The 20,450-nt window shown below is 47.7% G+C and overlaps 1 protein-coding gene across 4 annotated transcripts in view; it reads right to left on the reverse strand.

Annotated features, from left to right (window-relative positions):
- The window catches only part of HEG1 (heart development protein with EGF like domains 1), a 46,019-nt gene that overhangs the window by 12,590 nt on the left and 12,979 nt on the right, over positions 1-20,450 (reverse strand). The window contains exons 2-14 of one of the 4 annotated variants that reach the window (XM_033064359.2): positions 15,323-15,589; positions 14,153-14,374; positions 13,486-13,758; positions 11,999-12,307; positions 11,272-11,589; positions 10,463-10,771; positions 9,269-9,577; positions 8,020-8,574; positions 7,279-7,656; positions 4,955-6,307; positions 2,609-2,728; positions 907-1,001; positions 73-131 (exon numbers count right to left, since the gene is read on the reverse strand). In XM_033064359.2, coding sequence (XP_032920250.1) covers positions 73-131; positions 907-1,001; positions 2,609-2,728; positions 4,955-6,307; positions 7,279-7,656; positions 8,020-8,574; positions 9,269-9,577; positions 10,463-10,771; positions 11,272-11,589; positions 11,999-12,307; positions 13,486-13,758; positions 14,153-14,374; positions 15,323-15,589 — 4,567 coding nt within the window. The remainder of the gene's footprint in view (positions 1-72; positions 132-906; positions 1,002-2,608; positions 2,729-4,954; positions 6,308-7,278; positions 7,657-8,019; positions 8,575-9,268; positions 9,578-10,462; positions 10,772-11,271; positions 11,590-11,998; positions 12,308-13,485; positions 13,759-14,152; positions 14,375-15,322; positions 15,590-20,450) is intronic. The other 3 variants (XM_033064358.2, XM_033064357.2, XM_033064356.2) reach the window with 3 other exon arrangements.

Below are 20,450 nucleotides of genomic sequence, written 5' to 3' on the forward strand. Positions count from 1 at the left end.
AAGTCTGGATCTCAAGCTGAAGATTCCAAACACTCAAGTTTCTCATTCTTCCCCTGGTAGCCTTAGCCTTACCTGCTTGCCTTAACTGTGGAGTGGTGGTATCCTGGCAAGCCTGACAGCGATGCATTGAGCTGCAAGGAGGGAGAGAGCAGCTGTTAGTGCCCCAGGGGATGATGGAAGGAGGCAGCCCCATGAGATGTAGCATGGGACAGTCCTCCTGGGTCACTGACACTATCCCCTGTGTTTCCCAGAGATGCCTGCTGAGACCAAGGGGGCTCTGAGCACCTCAGAGGTTCATCTGCTCTATAAGTGAGATGCACTGCATTGTTGCCCAGTAAGGGGTCGACAAAATCACATTGCCCAATCTTGGACAAGAACAAAGCCCCAGGGATTCTGACATGAGCATCTGCCTGTGTAATAAGCACAAAGTCAGGGATGAGCCAGTTGTCAGCAGGGACAGAGCCCCATGCAAGGCCAACCTCAAAGCAGCAGCCTTGGAGAGTGCAGATCTTCCCTGACCCTGGATCTGTGCAGTTGTTTGTATTGACTCCCCAGCACAAGCTGTGCAGGCAGTATCCCAGTGACTCCACCCAGCACCCCCTTCCTTTGGCAGCATCTCCAAACCACCTGCTCCAAAGAGCTGGAATGAAGTGTGCCCAGCCCAGGAACCACTAACAGGAGGAACTTGTGCATGCACTGATCTGGATGAGGACTGCACAGAGATGTACCTCCCCCAGCCCATGGGTCTTTTTGGAGTTATTGATGGCACAGCCTGTCCAGCACTGACTCTCAACTGACCAAGAGCCATGTGACTACAAGTGAATGGCTGGGAAATGTGTCAATTATAAGAGGAGTGAAGGGGACTTGTCCCATCAGCATTCCCAAAGTCCCAGCAAAGACACTCACCATCTCCAGGATCTCCCTCTCAATGTGGAAGAGCTCTGTGTACTTCCCATGGGTGATATTAAGTTTCAGGGGAACCTGGCCAATAAATATTCTCACTAAAAAGTAAAATAAGACAAGTTAATTGGAACACATCTCTGTACCAGGTGTAGATGTGCTCTCATCTGCCTTACATGAGAGGCTGTTTGCATGGAAAATCCCTTTACAAGGCATGCAGAAAACTCAGATCTCAGAGTCACTGCCCCAGTAAAGCAGAGTCACAGCCTTGGGTTTTTTCCCAAGGGTTTCTGCAGTGTTCTCACAGTCCCAGTCAAATTCCAGAGCTCAGTGCTGCTGAACAGACAGCATTTCACTTCAGTGTTCATACATTTCATGCAGAAGCACAGACTAACTTAAATAGATCCCTGAACTCAGAGAGAGATGAGTAAACTTAATAAGAAGACAGTGTCAGGTGCCAAAGCTATTTATGATAACTTGAGGTCAAATTATGTCAAATCTCTTACTCCTCCCTGCAATGGAAGGAAATCAAATCAACAAGTCAAAATAAAGCACTGTAGAAAGGACATTTTCATTTTTCAGACTGCTGGAGAGAATGAGCAACGACATTTGAAAAGAGGTCCAAAAGATGCATTTTTCTGTGCTTAGATTCATATTTGATTCACAGCAGCAGAATGCAATAATCTGAGTTGTCCAGACTTACAGAGATAATACCCCTAAATCTTGTATTAAGTGTCATGAGATACTCAGTGGAAATGAGAACTCAGAACTCCAACTTTATGTTCCACCAGAAAAACAAACACAGTTGCAGATAACATTAAAAAGTGTCCAGTTCTTTCCCATTTTTTTCCACCCACTGAACCTATCTTCACCACAAATTGTGTATCAGACATCTCTAATGTAACAACTCCAGACAAAAATTATTATGAGAATCACCTTCACAGTGTTTATATAATCTGCCCATACCTCAGTTCAAGGCATAACCAAAACAAATCTTTAAATTAGAAGCTGACATATTCCAGCTTGAAGAAATGTTTCAAAACACTCTTCAGGGACACCTCACCCATGTCTCCTTAGCAAAATTTCCATGCTTCTAATCCTCATTCATTAGGAGTCAGAAGAAAATCTATGAAAACAAATTCCCCTTTACAATGGAATATTGTAAGCCCTTGAGACTGAGAGTTGTCTAACAGAAAGGAAGAGGTCAGAACCTGAGTTCCAGCTAATAAATGTGCTTCTCAAAAATGCTAAAGGTATGAAACAAGACCTTGATCTCACAAAGACTTTCACGGCTGCTTAACTTTCCACACATGGCTGATCCCACTAAAGCCAGGTTACACAAAGGCCCCACTCACTTCTCCAAGCCAAGTGCCTTCACAGGAGGCTGCAGGGCTGATAAGCTGCTGAATGCTTTTTGGGAGTTTTGAAACACATCAGGAACAGAGGGGCACATCTGTCCTTACTACAAACCTGAGCCCACCAGTCCATTGCTGTTTTTAAGAAGCACTCAGGTATCTCTGCCTGCTCCCCAGGCAGCCCAGCACAACAGGCATTAGACACCACACTTGTACAAACAACAAAAACCTCTGATATAATGGTGGTTGAGAGGAACATTAGGCTCCTGAACTAGTTTGAGCCTAAGTCAATTTATTTTAGAAGATTAAAGATAATTATTTCCATCCCTGGTTTTTCACTTCTGTTTTCTTACCTAAGTTGCACTTCCCTTTTTCCAGCTCATATCCAAGAGGACACTGACAGATATAGGAGCCATGGGTGTTGTTGCAGGTGGCCAGTGCAGGACAAGGATTGGAAAGACATTTGTCCACCTCTATAAAAGTAAAAAAAAACCAAACAAATCAGATTATACTTACAGAATCATAAAAATCAACTGCTGGGCTAAAAGAGATGAACTTAGCTCCCCATCTGTGACTCCTTGAGCATTATCAGATGCTTCATTTCATCATCTGCACTTACTATTTATGGTGTTCCTAATTATTCTACTGGAGTTGAAAGAATAAATATAAACCACTTGAATATTCATTCAAAAGCCCTTGGGGTCTAGCATGGATCCATGTTAATATGAACTTCCAATTGATCTGCAGCACTTCTCATCAGAAGATCTCAAGGTTCTTTCCAAAGACAAACAACCCAACAGTTTATGCATGAGAAGACCAAAGAAGGAACCTCAATAGCCGGAGTCAGACATGTGAGCATGGGCTGCTTACCAAAGTCCTGCCCTTTTCATCCAAGCCCTGCTTCTCTGCTCCAAAGGTAGTGCTTGAGCACTCATCCAATCTGGAGATTACCCAGGAATGGTGGAGGCAGCCCTGGCTGCAATCATCTCCTTTTTCAGAGCTCCTCCATGCCAGCCTGGGGATGGTCCCAGCAGTGATTCCTGCCTGTGCCACCACCCAGTGCCCTTCCTGCAGTGAGCAGGAGCCTGGGGAGCAGACACCACTGTGATAATACGATGTCTCAGGGGATGAAGGATTATAATCCAAGATACTTCATAGATTACACAACTCAAACTGCAAATTCTGAAGAATATATCCAATATTTCCTCTTGAAATAAAGGAAAAAATATGTCCTGGTCAAAAAAGCTCCTTTTGCTGCATCTATGACTCACATGAGCACAAACACACATCGCACACACCCACGAGGGTAGACCATAGGCAGGGCTGTGGACTCGGCAGTGACAAGGCTCTACCAGAGCAGCAAGACATCTTACACACCACTTGTACCTCTCCTGTGGCTGCTGCTGGGTGCTGCAGCAGAGGCGGGAAGGACAGGCTCTGTGGGTAAAGCATGAAGCACAAACCCACGTGAGCATTTCTGGTGGCACTGCAATAACCCACGGCACCCCACAGACCTGGCAGCCCCGAACCAACCTCTGCTCTGGGACACTCCACCTGATGCAATCTCATGGCTGGGATTGCCTGGCACAGTTGCTTCAGCATCAGTGAGAAGCAGATTTAGTGACTCTAATCTAAGCAGCCAGACATGAATGGGTGTGATTTAAAACCATGGCTTTCACTTTGCCATCCTTCAGTTTGTGCTTCGTACAGCAGAGACCAGGGCAGCTTCTCTCTGGGCAGTGATTCCCCATGTACAATGCACCATGTCCAAGACAGCAGAGAGATCTTTTGCATTCTGGTAAATGGCAAATCTCAGTTTTCAAAGGAAAGAATAATTTGGCAAAAGTGTGAATCAGTTGCTAAACAGGATGCATTATCTTAATTTTTCAATTAAAAAAAAAATCATTCCAGTGAAGTGATTTTTTTGTATGAAGCTGTACCTATAATTAAAACCAAACAGCCCGAGAAGTAACCTTTAAATATTTAATTACTGGATGGAACGTATATTATTGCCAATATTTCACTGAGATCAATGTCTTTAGCACACACAATATCCTACAGCAACGTGATGGCTGGGCTCTGAACTTCAAACACAAAGTCAATTTCCTTTGATATAAGACTTTAGCAAATGTATTTACTTGAGAAGATAAGGCAACTGGCAGTGGTAATAAATTACTGTAACAGCAGACTCAGCAAGACTACATAGCCTACGAGAAGAACCATCAGACCCCTAAGTAGAAGAATAATATTTAGTGAGATGGGGAGAAAACAACCATAGGTTGTAATATGAGAAGCAGTTTCAACACAAATACTAAGTGTACTTTCTCATTAATAAGACAGGTATCAATCATTATTGATTGTTATTGTTAACCTGTCAACAAATATAAAGTGTATCCTATGCTTACCTGTAAGGCAAATCAGTTTTATTTGCTAGAAACTGTCAAATTTCAGCTTAATCTTTCTATGAGAAATGTTCACCAAAGAGCTCACCCTTATTTCAGCCATTCATTTTGATTGCTAAACCCTTAGCTTACAAAAACCAACACAGAGATGAGCTATTCCCTCAAATCCTGCTGACAACAGACTTGTCATACATACACGCACACACAACTCTTTGAAAACTCCTAAAGTGGGACCCAGGTGTTCCTGCCCCACTTGTTCCTGCCCCCAGCACAGGTGAGAGCCACTGTACACATCACCTGCTGCTGGAGGTGACGTCCTCAGCCCGGCCGTGCTGCTCGTGGGAGGAACAGTGGTTGGTTTGGTAGCAGCCAAAGTAGTTGTGGTGCTCACAGTGCTCTTGGTGGTTGGAGGTGCTTCAGTAGGACTTGTGGCAGGGATGTTTTCCTCGGTGACTTTACCAGGCTTTGCAGTGGTGAGGTTCATGGCTTCTGTGCTTTCACCAGTGGTGTGACTGTGCTTAGTGGCAGTGGGTGTCTGGGTCCTGTGGTCCTTTGTGGTGCTGGCCTCACCTGGGGTGGGTTGGCGGCCGGCCGGCGTTGTCGGCACAGGAGGTTTCACCGTGGTCACCGCCACTGCGGGGACAATGCTGCTGTGATTTGTTGTACTTGGGGAGGGACTGAGGGGTGCATCTGTTGGCCCAGTCTGTGGAGAAACGCTGGCTGTGGTGAGCAGTGGTGTTGCCTTCCCAAAGCTGTGCCCTTGGGTGGTGGCATCTCCAGGTGAGGCAGCCTCCGTTACTGTCACAGGAGCAGACACGGACACCACGCGTCCACCAAGCAGCTCCATGGGCGCCGTAGGGAGAGGTGACCTGGTGGGTGTGAAGGTGGTGCTCTTTTGGGGCTGGTGTGTGACATTGGGCTTGTTGGTCTCTCTGGGTGAGCTCCTGGCTGTGGTAACTGTGGAGGGCACCTGCCTGACCACACTCGTAGCCACAGTGGTGCTTGCTTGGTCACTCTTGCTGGACTGTGAGATGGATGAGGGTGATGAAAACACAGACAGTAATGATGCTAATGAGTAAGATGGGGAGGGCAAGGAGGAGGTGGGCAAGGAAGACGACAGAGGAGGTGAAGATGTCATCACAGAGAACGAGCGTGGCTCAGGTGATTCTGACAGTGTAAACAGACGAGTTGGGGGTGGTGTTGATGACAGCGAGTGCTGCAGTGATGACTGTGAGGAAGAGGCTGGAAACTCTGATGAAGACAGAGATGATCTGTCAGTGTTCAACAACCCAGAGTCAGTGTTGGATAGAGTTGTATTTTCTATGCCTGTAGAAGCAGATGTCGACAGTTTGGATGGGTGCACCAGCAATGGCTGCGTAGATGGTTCCACAAAACTGCTGCTGTTCGATGCATTGGTCTGCCTGTCATGAGCCACAGATGATTGTGAGGCATCAAAAGGGCTGGAAATTTCAGAAAAAAAGGTGGAGCTTTCTGAGGAGTCAGCAGAGGTGCTGCTGTTGGAGATAGACAGGAGTGTCCTTTCTCCTCCTCTGGTATATGTGGTTGAAATGTATGTGCCATCTGTGTGAGAAACGGAGGTCCTTTTCTCAGCATCGATGCTACTGACTGGCTGATGGCTCCCTGAAAAGTCTGGGGTAAAAGGACAACAAATATTAGAATAAAAGTGATATGAAAGCATTTTGATGTCATATTAAAACTCCTTGCTAAATAACATATTCTTTTCTGTGAACCTGTCCATGATTTTCTAAAAATTTTAATTATCATTCAAGTATGGCTATGGGATTAAGAGTCTTATGCACTCCTTAATTGATTCTAAAATGGTGAACCCTGACAGACACAAAACTCCCATGAAATGTGTAGGTTTCTAAATCACTGTTCTTCACATATTGCTTTCCTAAAGTGATCAAACTCTTAACATTCCATGATTTTTGTAGCAAGTTAAGCAGGAAAATCCAACTGGTATATTTATCACTCTTAATTTACAAAACTCTTATCCTCCATTCCCATCTACAAAATATCAATCTTGTTCAGTTAATTTTTTTTTTAGACACAGTGAACTTCATGCCAGTGAATTTCATGCAGGATGAAATTATTACATTATGTTAATTTGCAACTTATCGTGAACCCAGTGATACAAAACTTTGAAGCCAGGAAAATCCAAATAAGCAACACATCAGCCTGCAAAAAGTTCAGATTATTTAGCATAAAAAGTGCAATCAGTCTTATAGTACAAATTTCAGGATGTACAGCTAAGTTTAGCCAACTTCAAAAAAATTAAAAATGGTGTTGAAAATTTCTTTTAATTCTACAGCTGACTTAGGTCATCACTAAACACTTCTGAAAGCATGACCCAAAAGAAATCAATTAGGATGCAAAAAAAAAGTAATGCAGCCATCAAAACAGGAGAATTTATGACTCCATTTCTGGTATAGTTTCCCATCTGTGTGGGGTCTGGTTTTCAGTCCTCTGATGGAAACATCCCCCTGAGTGAACCCACAGGTGATATTGAATGTAACAATGAACAAGGACTTTATGTACAACATACTGAAAACAGGTCAATGTGAATTCCCTCCAGATACACACCAGGAGACACAACTCACTTGTGAGATCGTTTTGGAAAGAAGAGGAAGAGGGTATCTTGGCAGAACGGACGGAGACCGTCTCCGTCGCAAAGCCCGTGAAAGCCCCGCTGCTGGAGGAGGCATTGGCTGTCCTGCCCTGCTCCACCACTGCTGGTTCTGACAGCCCTGGAGAGCTGGAAGCTGCAGCATGGAAAGAGGAGCTCTCCATGCCAGTGGCCAATGTGCCATCTGTCACTGAGTGCAGCATCCCCTCCTCAGTACCCACAGGCGTGGATGAGCCATGCATGGGATCGGTGATGGGATCGGTGATGGGATCGGTGATGGGATCGGTGATGGGGCTGGACAGCCTCTTCTCAGCACTCGAGCTGCTCAGGGAGTGATGGCTGCTGCCAACAGCTGCAAAAGGATTGAAAAGGAGGCATCTGATTTTATCATCTCAGAGCAGACAGGAACCAAACCAAGCATTCCAAACCAAGGAATCAGTACCATTATAGTCATAATTGTATGTTTATGTTATTCATAATTATCACCCCAACCCAGACAGACAGTCGATGTGTCCTACAGCAACAAGCAACATATTTCAAGAATGAGACCCTTCTTGTTAAGCATCAGCAGCTGCAGATATGCAGCACCACTGGGCAGAACCATGAGCTCTTATAGATGCTGCCCATGACACCTGCAACAGCTGTCATACCAATCCTACAGAGGAGGGAATAGGAGAGTGAGTCAAACACTACCCCAGAGTTCAGAAAAACTCACTGGAAGGTTCAGCAGCAGCTGAGAAGTAGGTGAAGACCTTGGATGGAAGGGTGACCTTGGGCTCTGGGGACCCTGCTCGGCCAGATGAGACATGAGTCACTCGAGGCCATGCCGTGGAGGATGGGACAGGGTCGGTGTGGATGTCCCCATCTGTGTCCAGATGAGATGTGAGGCTTTCTGCTTTTGTACTCCAAGTGCTGTGGCTGCCTGGGGCTTGAGATGTCCCTTCCTTGTGGATGAAGAGTGTGGCTGAAGGTGAAGGCACTGAAACACTTGGAGAAAACGCAGGCAGCAGCTTTGTTGGAAGCTCACTGAGTCCAGCACTGCTCTGTGAAACACGGCTCTGCTTCCCAGGCTCTGCTGCCAATGAGGACAGCAGGACTGTGTCCAGGGTGCTGGCGTGGGGGGAAGAGGAAGAGGAGCTCCCTGTGGCACTGGAAGCTCCATGGGTGTCCAGCACAGGCACTGTGCTGCTCTCCTCACTGGCAGTAGCTGTCACCACACTGAGCGTGCTGGTGAGAGGCAGGTGTCCTCCCATTGCTGAGGTCATGTCTGCTGAGAAAGAGCAGAGCAAAATGACTTATGCATCCCACACTATAAAAAATCAAGTGTTCTCTCTTCCATCACCAACCTCAGGCTGAGGGTACAGAGGGAATGTGGCAGAAAATCCAATCCTGGGGAAAATGCTAGCTGTGAAAGCACAGCTCTTTCCTGTGCTAGGAGCTGCTGCTCACAGCAGGGCACCCTGGAGAGGGCACTAGGAACAGGTTATGGGAGCACTTTGGGGATTGCTTCCCTTCAGCACTGCTCCTGGTGCCACAGGCCTGACCTGGGCACCAGGCACCCACACTGTCACTCTGCACCCACAGTGACTGAGGGGAAGGTTACACAGCACCCAAATCCCTGGTACTTGTAAGAAACCACGGCAGGTTTGTATGGGATCAGTAAATACTGCCTTTGCACCCCAGGGTGGGATCAGGAGTGGCTGCTGCTGCTTCTGCTGGTATAAACACAGCCAATGGGGCAGTCTTGAAATTGTGCTGTCCCTGAAAACACAGCAAATCTCAAGGCCAGACTGCTCTGGCAGTAGGGCTGGCTTTTCAGGGTGGCTAAATATAAGAAACAGATAATGGCTTTTTCTCTGGAAGTTGAAATTTTCCTCCATAATCTCCAGTGCCATCATCCAGCACCTTCTAGCATGCCCTCACTCTCCGTGCAGGTGGGTGTCTGAGGTGTGGTCACAGCTCACCTGGGGAGGTGCTTTCTGAAGCAGATGGTGAGCCTGTGAGCAATGGGTTCAAGGATGACAGGGTGGCACCTCTGCCACCACTACCCAGTGTTCCCAAAGAAGACTGGGAATGGCCTGGAGAGCTGATGTTTTCTGTACCAGTGGTGGAAATCTCTGTTGTTTGGGCCAGGGTGGTGCTGGCTGGCAGAGACCTTAATGTCCTCCCTCCACCCTTGGTGGCTGTTGTGGAAACAGAGGTGCTGGTGCTGGGGAAATCGGTTCTTCTCTCTGTTGACAGGATGCTGACTGACACATGGCTGCTTCCAGTAGCTAAAATGTGATAAAGAAACAATTTACATTTTTACACATATGAAACTATAAATAAAAATGAGCTTTCTTCCAATAGCACCCAGAGGCAGCAAGTACACAAACACAAGTAGAAAATATGAGATATCAATTCCCAAAGATATAAATCCTTCCTACAAAAATCTGTCTTCTAAAAAGCAGTGTGATGCTGACAAAAGTGCTATTATATAAAAACTGTTGAAATACTAATGCTGTGCACTTGATTTCACCATGATGTGCCTGAGTGCACTCCATGCTGCTAGAACAAATATCGTGATGACCCAGAAAAGCCTGGAAATCAGTTCAGACAAGGCACTACCCTGGGCAGTGTGAAGGTCTTAGAGAAGTCTGAAGAAGCAGGAGCAGGGGGATCAGACCCCTTCAGAACCACAGTGGGGACTATGACCAAACAGCAGCATGAAGGACCTCAGAGACCACATTCAAAGTCGCCTTAAATTTGTTGAGCTGATTCAAATTCTGGGAAGCAGCATGATCCAAGAAGTAGGGCAGAAGGTAGGAACTGAAGTCTGATCCCTGGGACCACAGGGACATATAATCTAATCCTCACTTGCTTAGTTCCCTTGTCTGTAACATGCAGAGAGCAACTGGAGATAGCAAAAAAGGACTGTGATTTGAAAGTTAATTATTTTTCTTGGCATAATGAGTCTCTCTACATATGTGCCCTTTCTGTAAAAAATCTAAAGCACATTTTTTTGGTCAGGAAAGAACTGAATAATTTCAGACACAAAATCACACTGCAACCTTCCAAACAGTATATTCTACATAGCAGGAAAGAGGCAAGTGCAAGCTGCAAGAAATCCTCTTTTGGCTTGTAAGAAAAATGGTATTTCAATTCTAATGTGAGCTCACCTGTGGAAGGACCTTCTGAAGGAGAGTGGGAGTGTGTCAGGGAGGAGTCTGCCACCTCAGTGAAATCTGTCATTCCTGTGGAGCCCTGACCCCTGGAGGTGTCTCTCACAGAAGATGTGGGCAAGGGCTGGGTGGTGCCCAAGGTTCTGAACATGGCACTGCTGGACGTGGAGCCCTTGGTTGCTCTCCCAGGGCTGCTGCCCGAGGGCAGCCTCCCACCACTGCTGGGCACGACTGAAATGGGAGTGCTGGTGGCAGAGGAACTGAGGGAGGTTTTCTCTGCCGCTGGTCTGTGGCTGCTTCTGACACCTAGGAGACAATAAAACCAGGTTTGATTTATGCATGCAGAGCAATACACACCACTGTTTGCTCAGCACCCATTTCAGTGCTGCCCATTGAGAAACTGAAGGTGTTTCTCTGGGAAGAGGTGAATTTTTTAAGCAAAGGCACATGTGCCTTACAGAAAGCCATGAAAAATCTCAAACCCATGTCCTACAGACCAGCCTGCATGGCAGATATAGCACCAGGTGACAGCTGCAAAACCCCAGTGAGTGTCTCTGGCAGGGAAAGTGTGTGCACACGTTTCTTACCAGGAGTTTCACTAGTAATGAGGCCATCGAAGTTTTCCACTTTTTTACCCAAAAGCTGAGCTCCCCTCTCCCCCTTCCCACCCACCCCACTGCCAGCTCAGTGCAGCCAGAAATAAAAACATGCATGTATCCAATAATGACTGATGACCATGTCTGAAGAGAAACAGTGCAGGGATGTGAAATCTCATCCAGCCCCAGCTTCCAGATGAACAAATTTACCTCGGAAAGGACCTTCAGAGGCAGAGAGGGAGCTTGTGAGCAAAGGGCCCCCAGGAGGGCCTGGGAGATCGGTGGCTTCCTGTGAGCTATTGGGATGATGTGTCCCAGTCCTCAGGGAAGAGGAGACCCCTCCCAAAGAGCTCGTGGGGTTGGTGCTGGTGGCAAGGTCCCTTGTCACCCCAGTTGTGTGGCCATTTTCTGGGGACATCAGTGTTCCCACTGCCGTGCTGGACATGTCAGCACCCTGGATGTCCAAGAGCAGCGTCGCCTCTTCTACACCTGGGATGCTCTTGGGGGGTTCATAATTGCTGCTAAAAGCTGGAAAAGGAGAAGGGAAAGACAAAACTGCATAAACATGAATAAAAACTGCTAGGTAGGTTTCATCCCACTATCAGTAGATGTAGGCAATGTATGTGTGAATATTCAATATGGAAATATTTAATACTGGAAAATCAATAAGACAGGAGGAGAAGCAATCTCTACATAGGAACTGCTGAAGTTATTGCTTGCAAAATTCAACTGGAAGTTTTCAAGGAAAATCTATCCTCCCCTTCCAGCAAGAATAATATTTATCCATGCTTTCATTTCTGTGAAATGTTTTTAAATGTACAGAATGTGCCAAATACAATATTATTCCTCCTTTCTTTAAAATAAAAAGGATGTATTTTGTTAATAAAGAGTCTTTAAATAAGAGTTCTGATGTATACAGCTATCTATCAAAACTCACTTGTGGAAGCACTTTCTGAAGGGGATGGCAAGCCTGTGAGCAATGGGTCTGTGACACCTCTGCCTCCATCATCCTGGGCACCCACAGACATCCCAGGGGTCTGGCTCTGTGCTGAAGAGCTGCTGATTTCAGTCCCAGAGGTGGAAATCTCTGCCGTGGTGGCCAGCCTGGTGCTGGTTGGCAGAGACCTTAATGTCCTCCCTCCACCCTTGGTGGCTGTTGTGGAAACAGAGGAGCTGGTGGTGGGGAAATCCGAATCAAACCTCTCCGTAGTTGAGTTGTTGGATGGTTGGTGGCTGCTTCCAATGGCTACAGTACAATAAAAAAATGGATTTATACATATGAAATTATGAACAGATGGATCCATTTTCTTCCCAGATGCTTACAGTGCACATGCAGATATTAAGCATAGGAAGTTTTCAATCTGGACAAAGTGCTCTTTTGGAAAGGCATGACTCCCCTCACCGCAGGAAGACCTTGCACAGAACCCAGGGCTTGCTGCCAGGCTTTGTGAGAGTGGTGTGGCCCAGACAGCAGGAAACCCCCCAGGACAAGAACTGTGGGGATTTGCCTTTAAATCCCACCTTTGCTCTAATATTGCTGGAAATAGGGTCAGGCTTCTTTTTTTTTTTTTTTTTTTTTTTTTTTTTTTTTTTTTTTTTTTTTTTTTCCTGTGGTTTGGGCACAGCATCATACAGCAAAGGAAGGAGACCTAAGCACGGCCACATCCCCGTATGAGTCTGCAGCTCACTGCACATCCCAGGGCTTAGCAGGGCACTGTCCTTTGGATACTGGATCTCAGGTTTCCTGCAGCCCCAGCGGTGCTCCCAACAGCTGTGACACAGGGAAGGGATGTGTCAGTGTGAGAGCCCTGGAGAGGTGTTTGCTCCTGAAAAGCCCTGGGCACAGGATAAGGAGTTGGCAACACTGAGGTTTTCAGTATTCATGTGGAGCTGGGCAAAGTCTCTGTTTTTGGGAACTCCAGAAATTGGCTGCTGCAGAGCAAGCAAGGGGAAGCCACAGAGCCCTGGGATCTCTTGCTGCCCAGAGCAAGTTGTTAAGCACAGGCACCTCACCCAGCCTAGCTGAGGGCAAACCCCACCCCGTGTGGCCACAAGTGTGAGTTCCCACCTCTGACCCCACTCTGTCACCACTTGGGCACAGGTCAGGAGGGGCTCAGAGCTGCCCTTGCTCTGCAGCTGGCACTGGCACAGTGAAGATATTTCACAGCTGCAGACATTCACCCTGCAGAAAACACTGTGATAACATCCAAAGAACTTTATTTTTTTTAAGTGGAAAATGCTGGGGGGGTTGGATCAAATTCTTTTTTCCATTGCTTTTTCCTGCTTTCAGCAGGGAATTTCAGCTAACCATCCAAATAATAAAAAACAGAGTGCATACAAAGCAGAGCATCTCTTCTGCTTCAAGAATGCAAATACTATAAAATGGCTTTGTAAAACTGTGAAACACAGGTCAGCAAAGCTCACCTCCAAAAGCGCTGTCCATGGGAGGTGATGCTGCCAGCAAAGGGCTGGTGGAGTTCCCCGTGACACCCCTGGGGTGCAGCATGCTCTGCTCTGCCCCAGCCTGGGTGCTTGAAGCGTGGGAGGAGGCCTGGGGCTGTCCCAGGAGGGCAGGGAGGGCAGTGCTGGGGCTGCTGCCCGAGGGGCTGGGTGAAGCAGCTGCAGTGCCCATGGCAGGGCTGCTGCCCAGCTCTGTGCCCACCCAGCTGCTCACGGGCTGAGAGAGGCTGCCAGTGCCTGCAAGACAATGGGGAAAGCAGATGAGAGCCCAGAGATGGGCTTAGCTGCCCACTCACCATTGCACACTGCCACCCTTCCCTGCCCTTAGCCCCTCTGTCTGCACTGTGCCTACAGGAACTTTGTGTCTGGAAGCTGCACCAAGGGGTTCATAATTCTGAATACCAGGAGAAACCACACAGATTCTTCTCTCCATCCTTGTGCATAAAGCAAGCCAGAAAACTACCCTGAGTGCATGGTGAGGATGGAGAGCTGGATATCCACAAAGCTTTACAACACAGGAGAATGCTGTGAGAATTAACCAGTGGTGGCTGCTCTGGGGGACTGCATTTATCTTGTTCCCAGGTGTTGGAACACTTTCCCAGTGTTCCTAGGCTGAACTGGGATGGCTCACCTGGGTGATGAGATTCTGGAGATGAAGGTGGCAGCATGGTGTGGTTAAACTCTGACACATTCCAGACCCTGTGGTGCCCTCCCTGCGTGCCCTCAGCCGAATTGGTGCCGACAGCTTCCGAGCCTGGTGCTGTCCCTTCAGCAGCTGCTGGGGTGCTGGGAGAAGCCAGAGCCCTCTTGCCTCTCCCCTGCCTGCCTGCAGCATGGTGATGGCTTCCAGGGTCTGGAAAGCAACAGGGAGAGGGTCATGTTCACCTGGGAAAGTTCTTTTGTCCCAGCTGGGTGGCAGCAGCGTCACCTGCAGTGGTACCCAGCCCCACCATGCAATAGGAAGGGTCACAGCTGCATCCCTCATGTTTCTTCTGTTTAACAGAGCATAGTTTAACTGCAGGAGGGATTGATGGGAACAGAGGGTTTCTGTCGCCAAAAAATAATGGCATTTTAAACATTGTCTTCATTTGGGCATGGCAAAAGAAACAGATTTTTTTAGAGACATTAAAAATGCAGAAGGCAGTAAGGAGCTGGTGCCAGAACAGCCCACAGCTGGCAGCCTGGGCATGCCAGCTCCACATTCTAGTCCCTAAGCAGAAAAAAAAAATCAAGGAATTAAAAAATTAAAGAAAATCTCTATGCTTATGTCTTATTTCAGTTGGGGATATTAAGAAAAAAACAGAGGTAGGGATAGGGCAATCAGCACAGCTTTGTCTTGCTGCTCTAAAAAACGGGTCTTGATTTAAGTTCATGCTTAAAAGAGTACACTGGTTATGACTGAAGATTATGAACAAGCCCAAAAGTAAATGTTCACTTGAAGGATTTCCATTATAGGACCTCAGCCACAAATCATCATCACAGCTGGTCAGGTATCCTTAAGCTGAGTTCTTATAACCTAGGCTGGGCTTGCAATGGGGTTCAGTTCCTGATGGGAGAAGTTGTGGGGACACCCAGGGGTCTCTGCTCTGTGCACAACCCCTGAGCTCAGTGGATTCCCTGGGTACAGCTGAGTGGTGAAAAAAACAGGGGCAGCTCCTGAGAATCACCTTCATTGTAATGCTGAAAAAACAAAGCCCAGCTTTCCTGAGATTGGATTTCCTCTCAAAACTCTGCATTTCTAGCTGTGGGCAGGAATACTTCCTAAACAGCTAACAGGGACTCTCACATCCATAAAACTCACCAGCAGGATGGCTGTGGGTGAGCAGGTGGGTCACTGTCCCAGCAGATGGGTTCTCTGGGGATCCTGCTCCTGGAGGGCTGACATCCCCATCACTGGTAGGGGGGACAGTGTGCCCTGTGACCCTGCTTGTTGCTGGCACTGTCCCCTGCCTGTCAGGCAGTGATGCCCACTCCCTGCTCCCAGCCAGCATCGTCACCAGCTCCACAGGGGCACCAGGAGTCCTCATCTCTGTGCTTGGGCTTCTCTCCTGATGGCTGCTTCCAATGACTAAAAGGAAAGACAAGAAAAAAGAACCTATCAGCATTGATGCACAGGCTCAGCTCACTGCAGTGACACCAAGGCCAAGCTCTGAGCTCATTTGCTTACACTAGAGAAAAATTTTGCATAATCAAAACACAGACATGAAATTTATTTTTGGATTTGCACCAGTGGAAACTAGATTGGTCTGTGGGACCAAATACCAAAACCCACCTCTGTGCAAAAGACTAATTCAATTCAGCACCCTCAGGATTTTTTTATTTTTTTGTTAGGAGAAATAAACTTTGAAAGGAGTAAAAAGAAAATCTTACACAAATAACTGATGGAAATACTCTCAGTGTAGAGTCCATGGGAGGAGTATGAAGGTCTCCAAATCTGACAGCCCAGCACAGCCCATGTGTCCCATTCTGAACGTGAGATGGGAGGAGAGAGGCCCCCACAGCTCTTCCCCTCTCTCCATTTGGCCAGGGCTTGCTGAACAGCTGACTTCAAATCCCATCACCTCCAGAGAGCTGGCATGAAGCTGGCTGAGAACTGCAGGGCAATCAGGAGGGTCAGTAAAACCCATCCAGCCACCATGAGGCACTGGGGACAGAGATCAGTGTATGGTGTGGATTATACAGCCCCAAAGCACCCCAAAGTGATTAAATATTTTGGCATTTCTAACATTAATGTCTACTAGAATATGAGAAAAAAGATGAAGAAGATAGTGCATGAGTGGTGGTCTGGGGAATCAGGGTTTTCAGCTTATGGTACCATCCAGAGCTGTGAGATTTCAGTTCACACAAAAACCAGCAGTCACCACCTGTGTTACAGTCCCAAGGCTTGGCTGGCACTGCAGCCTCAGATGTCCTTCAAAGCCCACAAGAAGTCAAAGCAAGTCCTAGTCTGAAAGGGCAAGGTCCCTATTTTGTCCATCTTCCTTACAACCAAAATGCAATCTCCATCATGTGCATGGCATCCACAGGCAGCAGCTAAAGGCAGTCAGTCTCTGCCCAAAAGCTCTGATTTTGAAGGTTAAGCCTGTTCTGGCCTCCAACATTTTCTATAAGAAAACTGTGAGGGACACCTCTTCCTTGTACATCTTCTTTGGGTTGCTGTACTTGCCAAACAGAGGGAGCAATTTCAGAAGTGTCCTCTATCCATCTGCAATAGCTGCAATGGGAACTCACCAAAAAATAGAGGGGTAGGCAGGATAGTCTGTATTTCATCCTGGGAGTCTAAGCCCCATGTGGGCCAAGGAGACAAGAGCTGTGGTGGAGCAGAGCCCCCAGAGGTCCTTTACTGGCAGCCCTCACCTCACACTGAGCAGCCACTGCCACCCAGAGCCCACTGTGAGCCACCTCCTCTCTCATGGGACAGGCTTCTGGTCCTCAGCACATGGACAAGGGATGGGAAATGGCAGGGGATGCTTGCTGTGTTCATTTGCAAGCCAATACCCAGCCTGTAATTGTAGCCCACAAGTCCATTTATAGCAGCCCCAAAAAATGTGGCTGTGCTGGAGGGCAGTGCACTGAATTTCTCTCCATCCCCCTGTCACTAAAAGCTTTCAGCTGTGCAGCCCATGCAGACTGGAAAGCCTGTGGCCAGCTTTGCTGCATGGAGAGAAGGCAAAGCAGCAGATGCTTAAAGAAACCCTTAGGGTATGAGCATAGACAGAGGGAAATCTGCTTTCTCAGATTGCCAACTCATTTGTCAACAAGGGCTCTGGATTGCTCAGGCAGGTTAAAATATACAGCATGACACTACACCAGGCATTTCATTGCCACTTCTTAAAAAGTAACCCTGGAAATGCAAGCAAGTAGTGCCTTGAGCTATGTTCTTTGATTGAATGAGACCAGCTCAAAAGTAAAACACTGCTGTTTGCTTATCTGGTGGTTGTTTGCCCTGCAAATCCACCTCAGAATTTTCTCTATCCTCTTTTGGCTCTGGGAATAAACTGAAGCAAAACTCTTTCCCTTATTGTGGGTGCCAGCAAACCTGGCTTTGAGTGCAGCCAGGCAGTGGAGGGGGCTGAATAAGAAGGTTTTATTTGCACAGGCTTTTCAGAGTCATCTGGCATTTTTAACTCTGCCCTGCAAGGTATGCCAGGTCCTGGTGCAGGGAGGAAAACCTCATGCTCAGCTCCCCAGTTTGGTGGGTGCAGAGCATAAACCACACTCCAACCCACAGCATGTAGTAAAGAAACCCAAAAAAATTGTGTTGTTCAGCAAAATACACACGAAATCTCACATCCATCAAGCCTACCAGAAGTGCAAGATAACCACAATATCCTGTTCGATTTGCCTGCAGAAATTAAGACTTCAAAAACGACCCTTCTCTGGAACGGATGGACCAGATCAAACTTCTTCAAAAAAAATCTCCAAGGGACCATCTGGCCTCCCCTGATGCATTAAAAGCTTAAAACTGAGTGGCCCCTTTACCTGAGGTACCGATCTGTCACTAACAATTTTGTCACATCCTAAGCTGCCAACAGCTTTGCATGGTTTAACTCCACATAACCACAGCCATTGAGAAATATTTGACTTCCAGCACAAAACCTTGCCACCCACTGTATTGGTGTTTTCCTTCCCAATTAAAACTAGCAGTGATGCTCACCAGACAGGTCGAGGCTTGGAGTTACTTTTTCTCTGCAAGCATAACAAGTCCGTGGCTTGCTGTGAGCTGAGTTTTATAGCTCAGCCAGGACAAACAGATCAAGTTCCAGCTGATTTCTCCAGGCTTTGGGCTTGCCCCTGGCAGCCCAGTTGGATATCTACCTTGTGAGACTCCTGAAAAATCTCTTTTAGGCCAACAATTTTCTGTCTCCATCCCTGACACAGCGCAGGCATTGCCCTGTTTCAGAGAGGGCTGCTACCAAGGCAGCGTTTAGGTGATGCTCACAACTCAACCATGGGTCAGCACGACACCAAAACCACAGTAATGCAAGTTTTCTGCAGTGACTGTGATCACACACAGGCATCTCAGGGCAGGGAGGGAGGAGGGATGCTAATGCCAGGAGAGCAGCATCCCCCCAGGCAGAATTTGTCAGGAGACTGCAGCCAGCCAAGGCACTCCACAAGCTCTCCCAGCCCCACTGCTTCCTTGCAGATGGGACTTTTTCCCATCGGGGGGCAGAAAAATACTTTCTTGACTGGGTAACGCAAATGCAATGTGAGTTCGCACAGAAGGCAAGCCCAGAGCCGCGGGTTGGCCGCGGAGGGTGGGCATTCCCTGGGGAGCACTCGGGCCGGGATGGGGATGGAGCCGCCCATGCAGACGCTGCTTTGCCAGGGCTGCGGCCACCCCGGAGCATCCCACGGCGAGCTGCAGCAGGCTCCTCCCCGGGACAGCCAGCTACAATTATAAACCCCACATCTGTTAACGTTGCATAACCTTAACATCATCCGAGGCTCGCGGAGGGGAGAAAAACCTCCTCTCTGCTCAGAGCAGCGCTGGCTGGCTGCAGGAGAGGCTGGGAGCAGGGCAGGCTGCTGGGAGAGCAGCGCAGCGCGGCTGGGGCGGCTCCGCTCCCTCCCGGCTCGCTCTGTTTTGCTCGGCTCTGCGGATGTCGGGATCATGGGTGGAGGCCGGTTCCGAGCCAAGTGAGGTTGTGCGAACAAAAGCTAAAGCCCTAAATCTGGACCGTCCAGGGCTCTCTGGGATTTTCAATTTCCTTCCTTGTTCTTGCTCTGAAAGAAGAAGTTCAAGGGGGTGGCGGGGGGGGGGGCTGAAATGGAGTTTAAAAAAATTCATACTTGAGATGGGTCAGTTGAGAGTAAACACGCGGATAATACTGCTTGGGGAAGGTCCCTCGTGTGCACTAAGTGAGGGAAAAATGCAAGAGGTTTTTAACCACATGCAGGCAACCCTGTTCTACTAATTTCTTTATAGCACTACAAGGAATTATTCCATCTGGAGTAAGAAAGGTGGCAAGAGAGGGTGTGTGGGGAAGAGAAGAGGTGCAGAAGCCTTGCCAGAGCCTCTCACCCTTTTGTGGGGGTTGGTTTGGGTGCAGTACCCTATAGACACATTCCCTGGCAGAATCTTTCTGCTCCTCATACCCTCCCCACTGGGCCCCAGGCAGAGCAGGACAGCAATTCACAGGACCCTCAGTCATTTTAACCATAATAGGAAGGATTTATGCAGGCAAAAAAGGTGCCTAGAGCTTCTGTATGTCAGCTCAAGAAAAGTGATGGGGGTTTAATGCCAGCAGTGGCTCCTGCAAACTCAGAATGCCAAGGTCCACATGGTTAAAGCCCAGGTCCACATGGTTAAAGCCCACCTGGCCACTTCCAGCAATGGGTGCCCACAGGGCTGGGGACATCAGCATCGTCCTCAGACACAGTTCTGCTTTATGACACAAAACCACTGCACTTCCACACCACCTCCCCTCCAGTACCTGTGAAACCTCAGAGGATGCTAAAGGCCATTTTTGCTTCCTACACTTTTTTTACTGTCCCAGAGCCTGATGCTCGGAGATGCCATTAGGAAAAAAAAAAAAAAAAAAAATCCAATTACTGCTCTTGAAAGCAGTACCCTAAAGTGAGGAAACAAGTTCTCCCAAATAAAAGAGTACACAGAAATCTGTGATCCTTTCCAAGAATACAGGATATATGCATATGGAGTGCCCACAACCGGGATAAAACCTGCACAGTGCAGGAACAGGATATTGTTCTGCTTATCAAGAGGTTTACAGCCTCTTAGTTTTGGTGTCCTAAACATTTCCCTGGGGAGGTGCAGGCTCCCAGATCACCAGCTCAAGCCCATGAAATCCTAAGCCTCTTACTCATCTTTCTTGGGTAGTTTGTCTCAATCCACAGATTCCTGAATCCACCTGTTCTGCCTGAAAACCACCAGCCCAGGGCTCAGGACACCTCCTCAAACCTGT

The sequence above is a fragment of the Catharus ustulatus genome, chromosome 7, assembly GCF_009819885.2.
Source record: "Catharus ustulatus isolate bCatUst1 chromosome 7, bCatUst1.pri.v2, whole genome shotgun sequence".
In the NCBI taxonomy this organism is placed as follows: domain Eukaryota; kingdom Metazoa; phylum Chordata; class Aves; order Passeriformes; family Turdidae; genus Catharus; species Catharus ustulatus.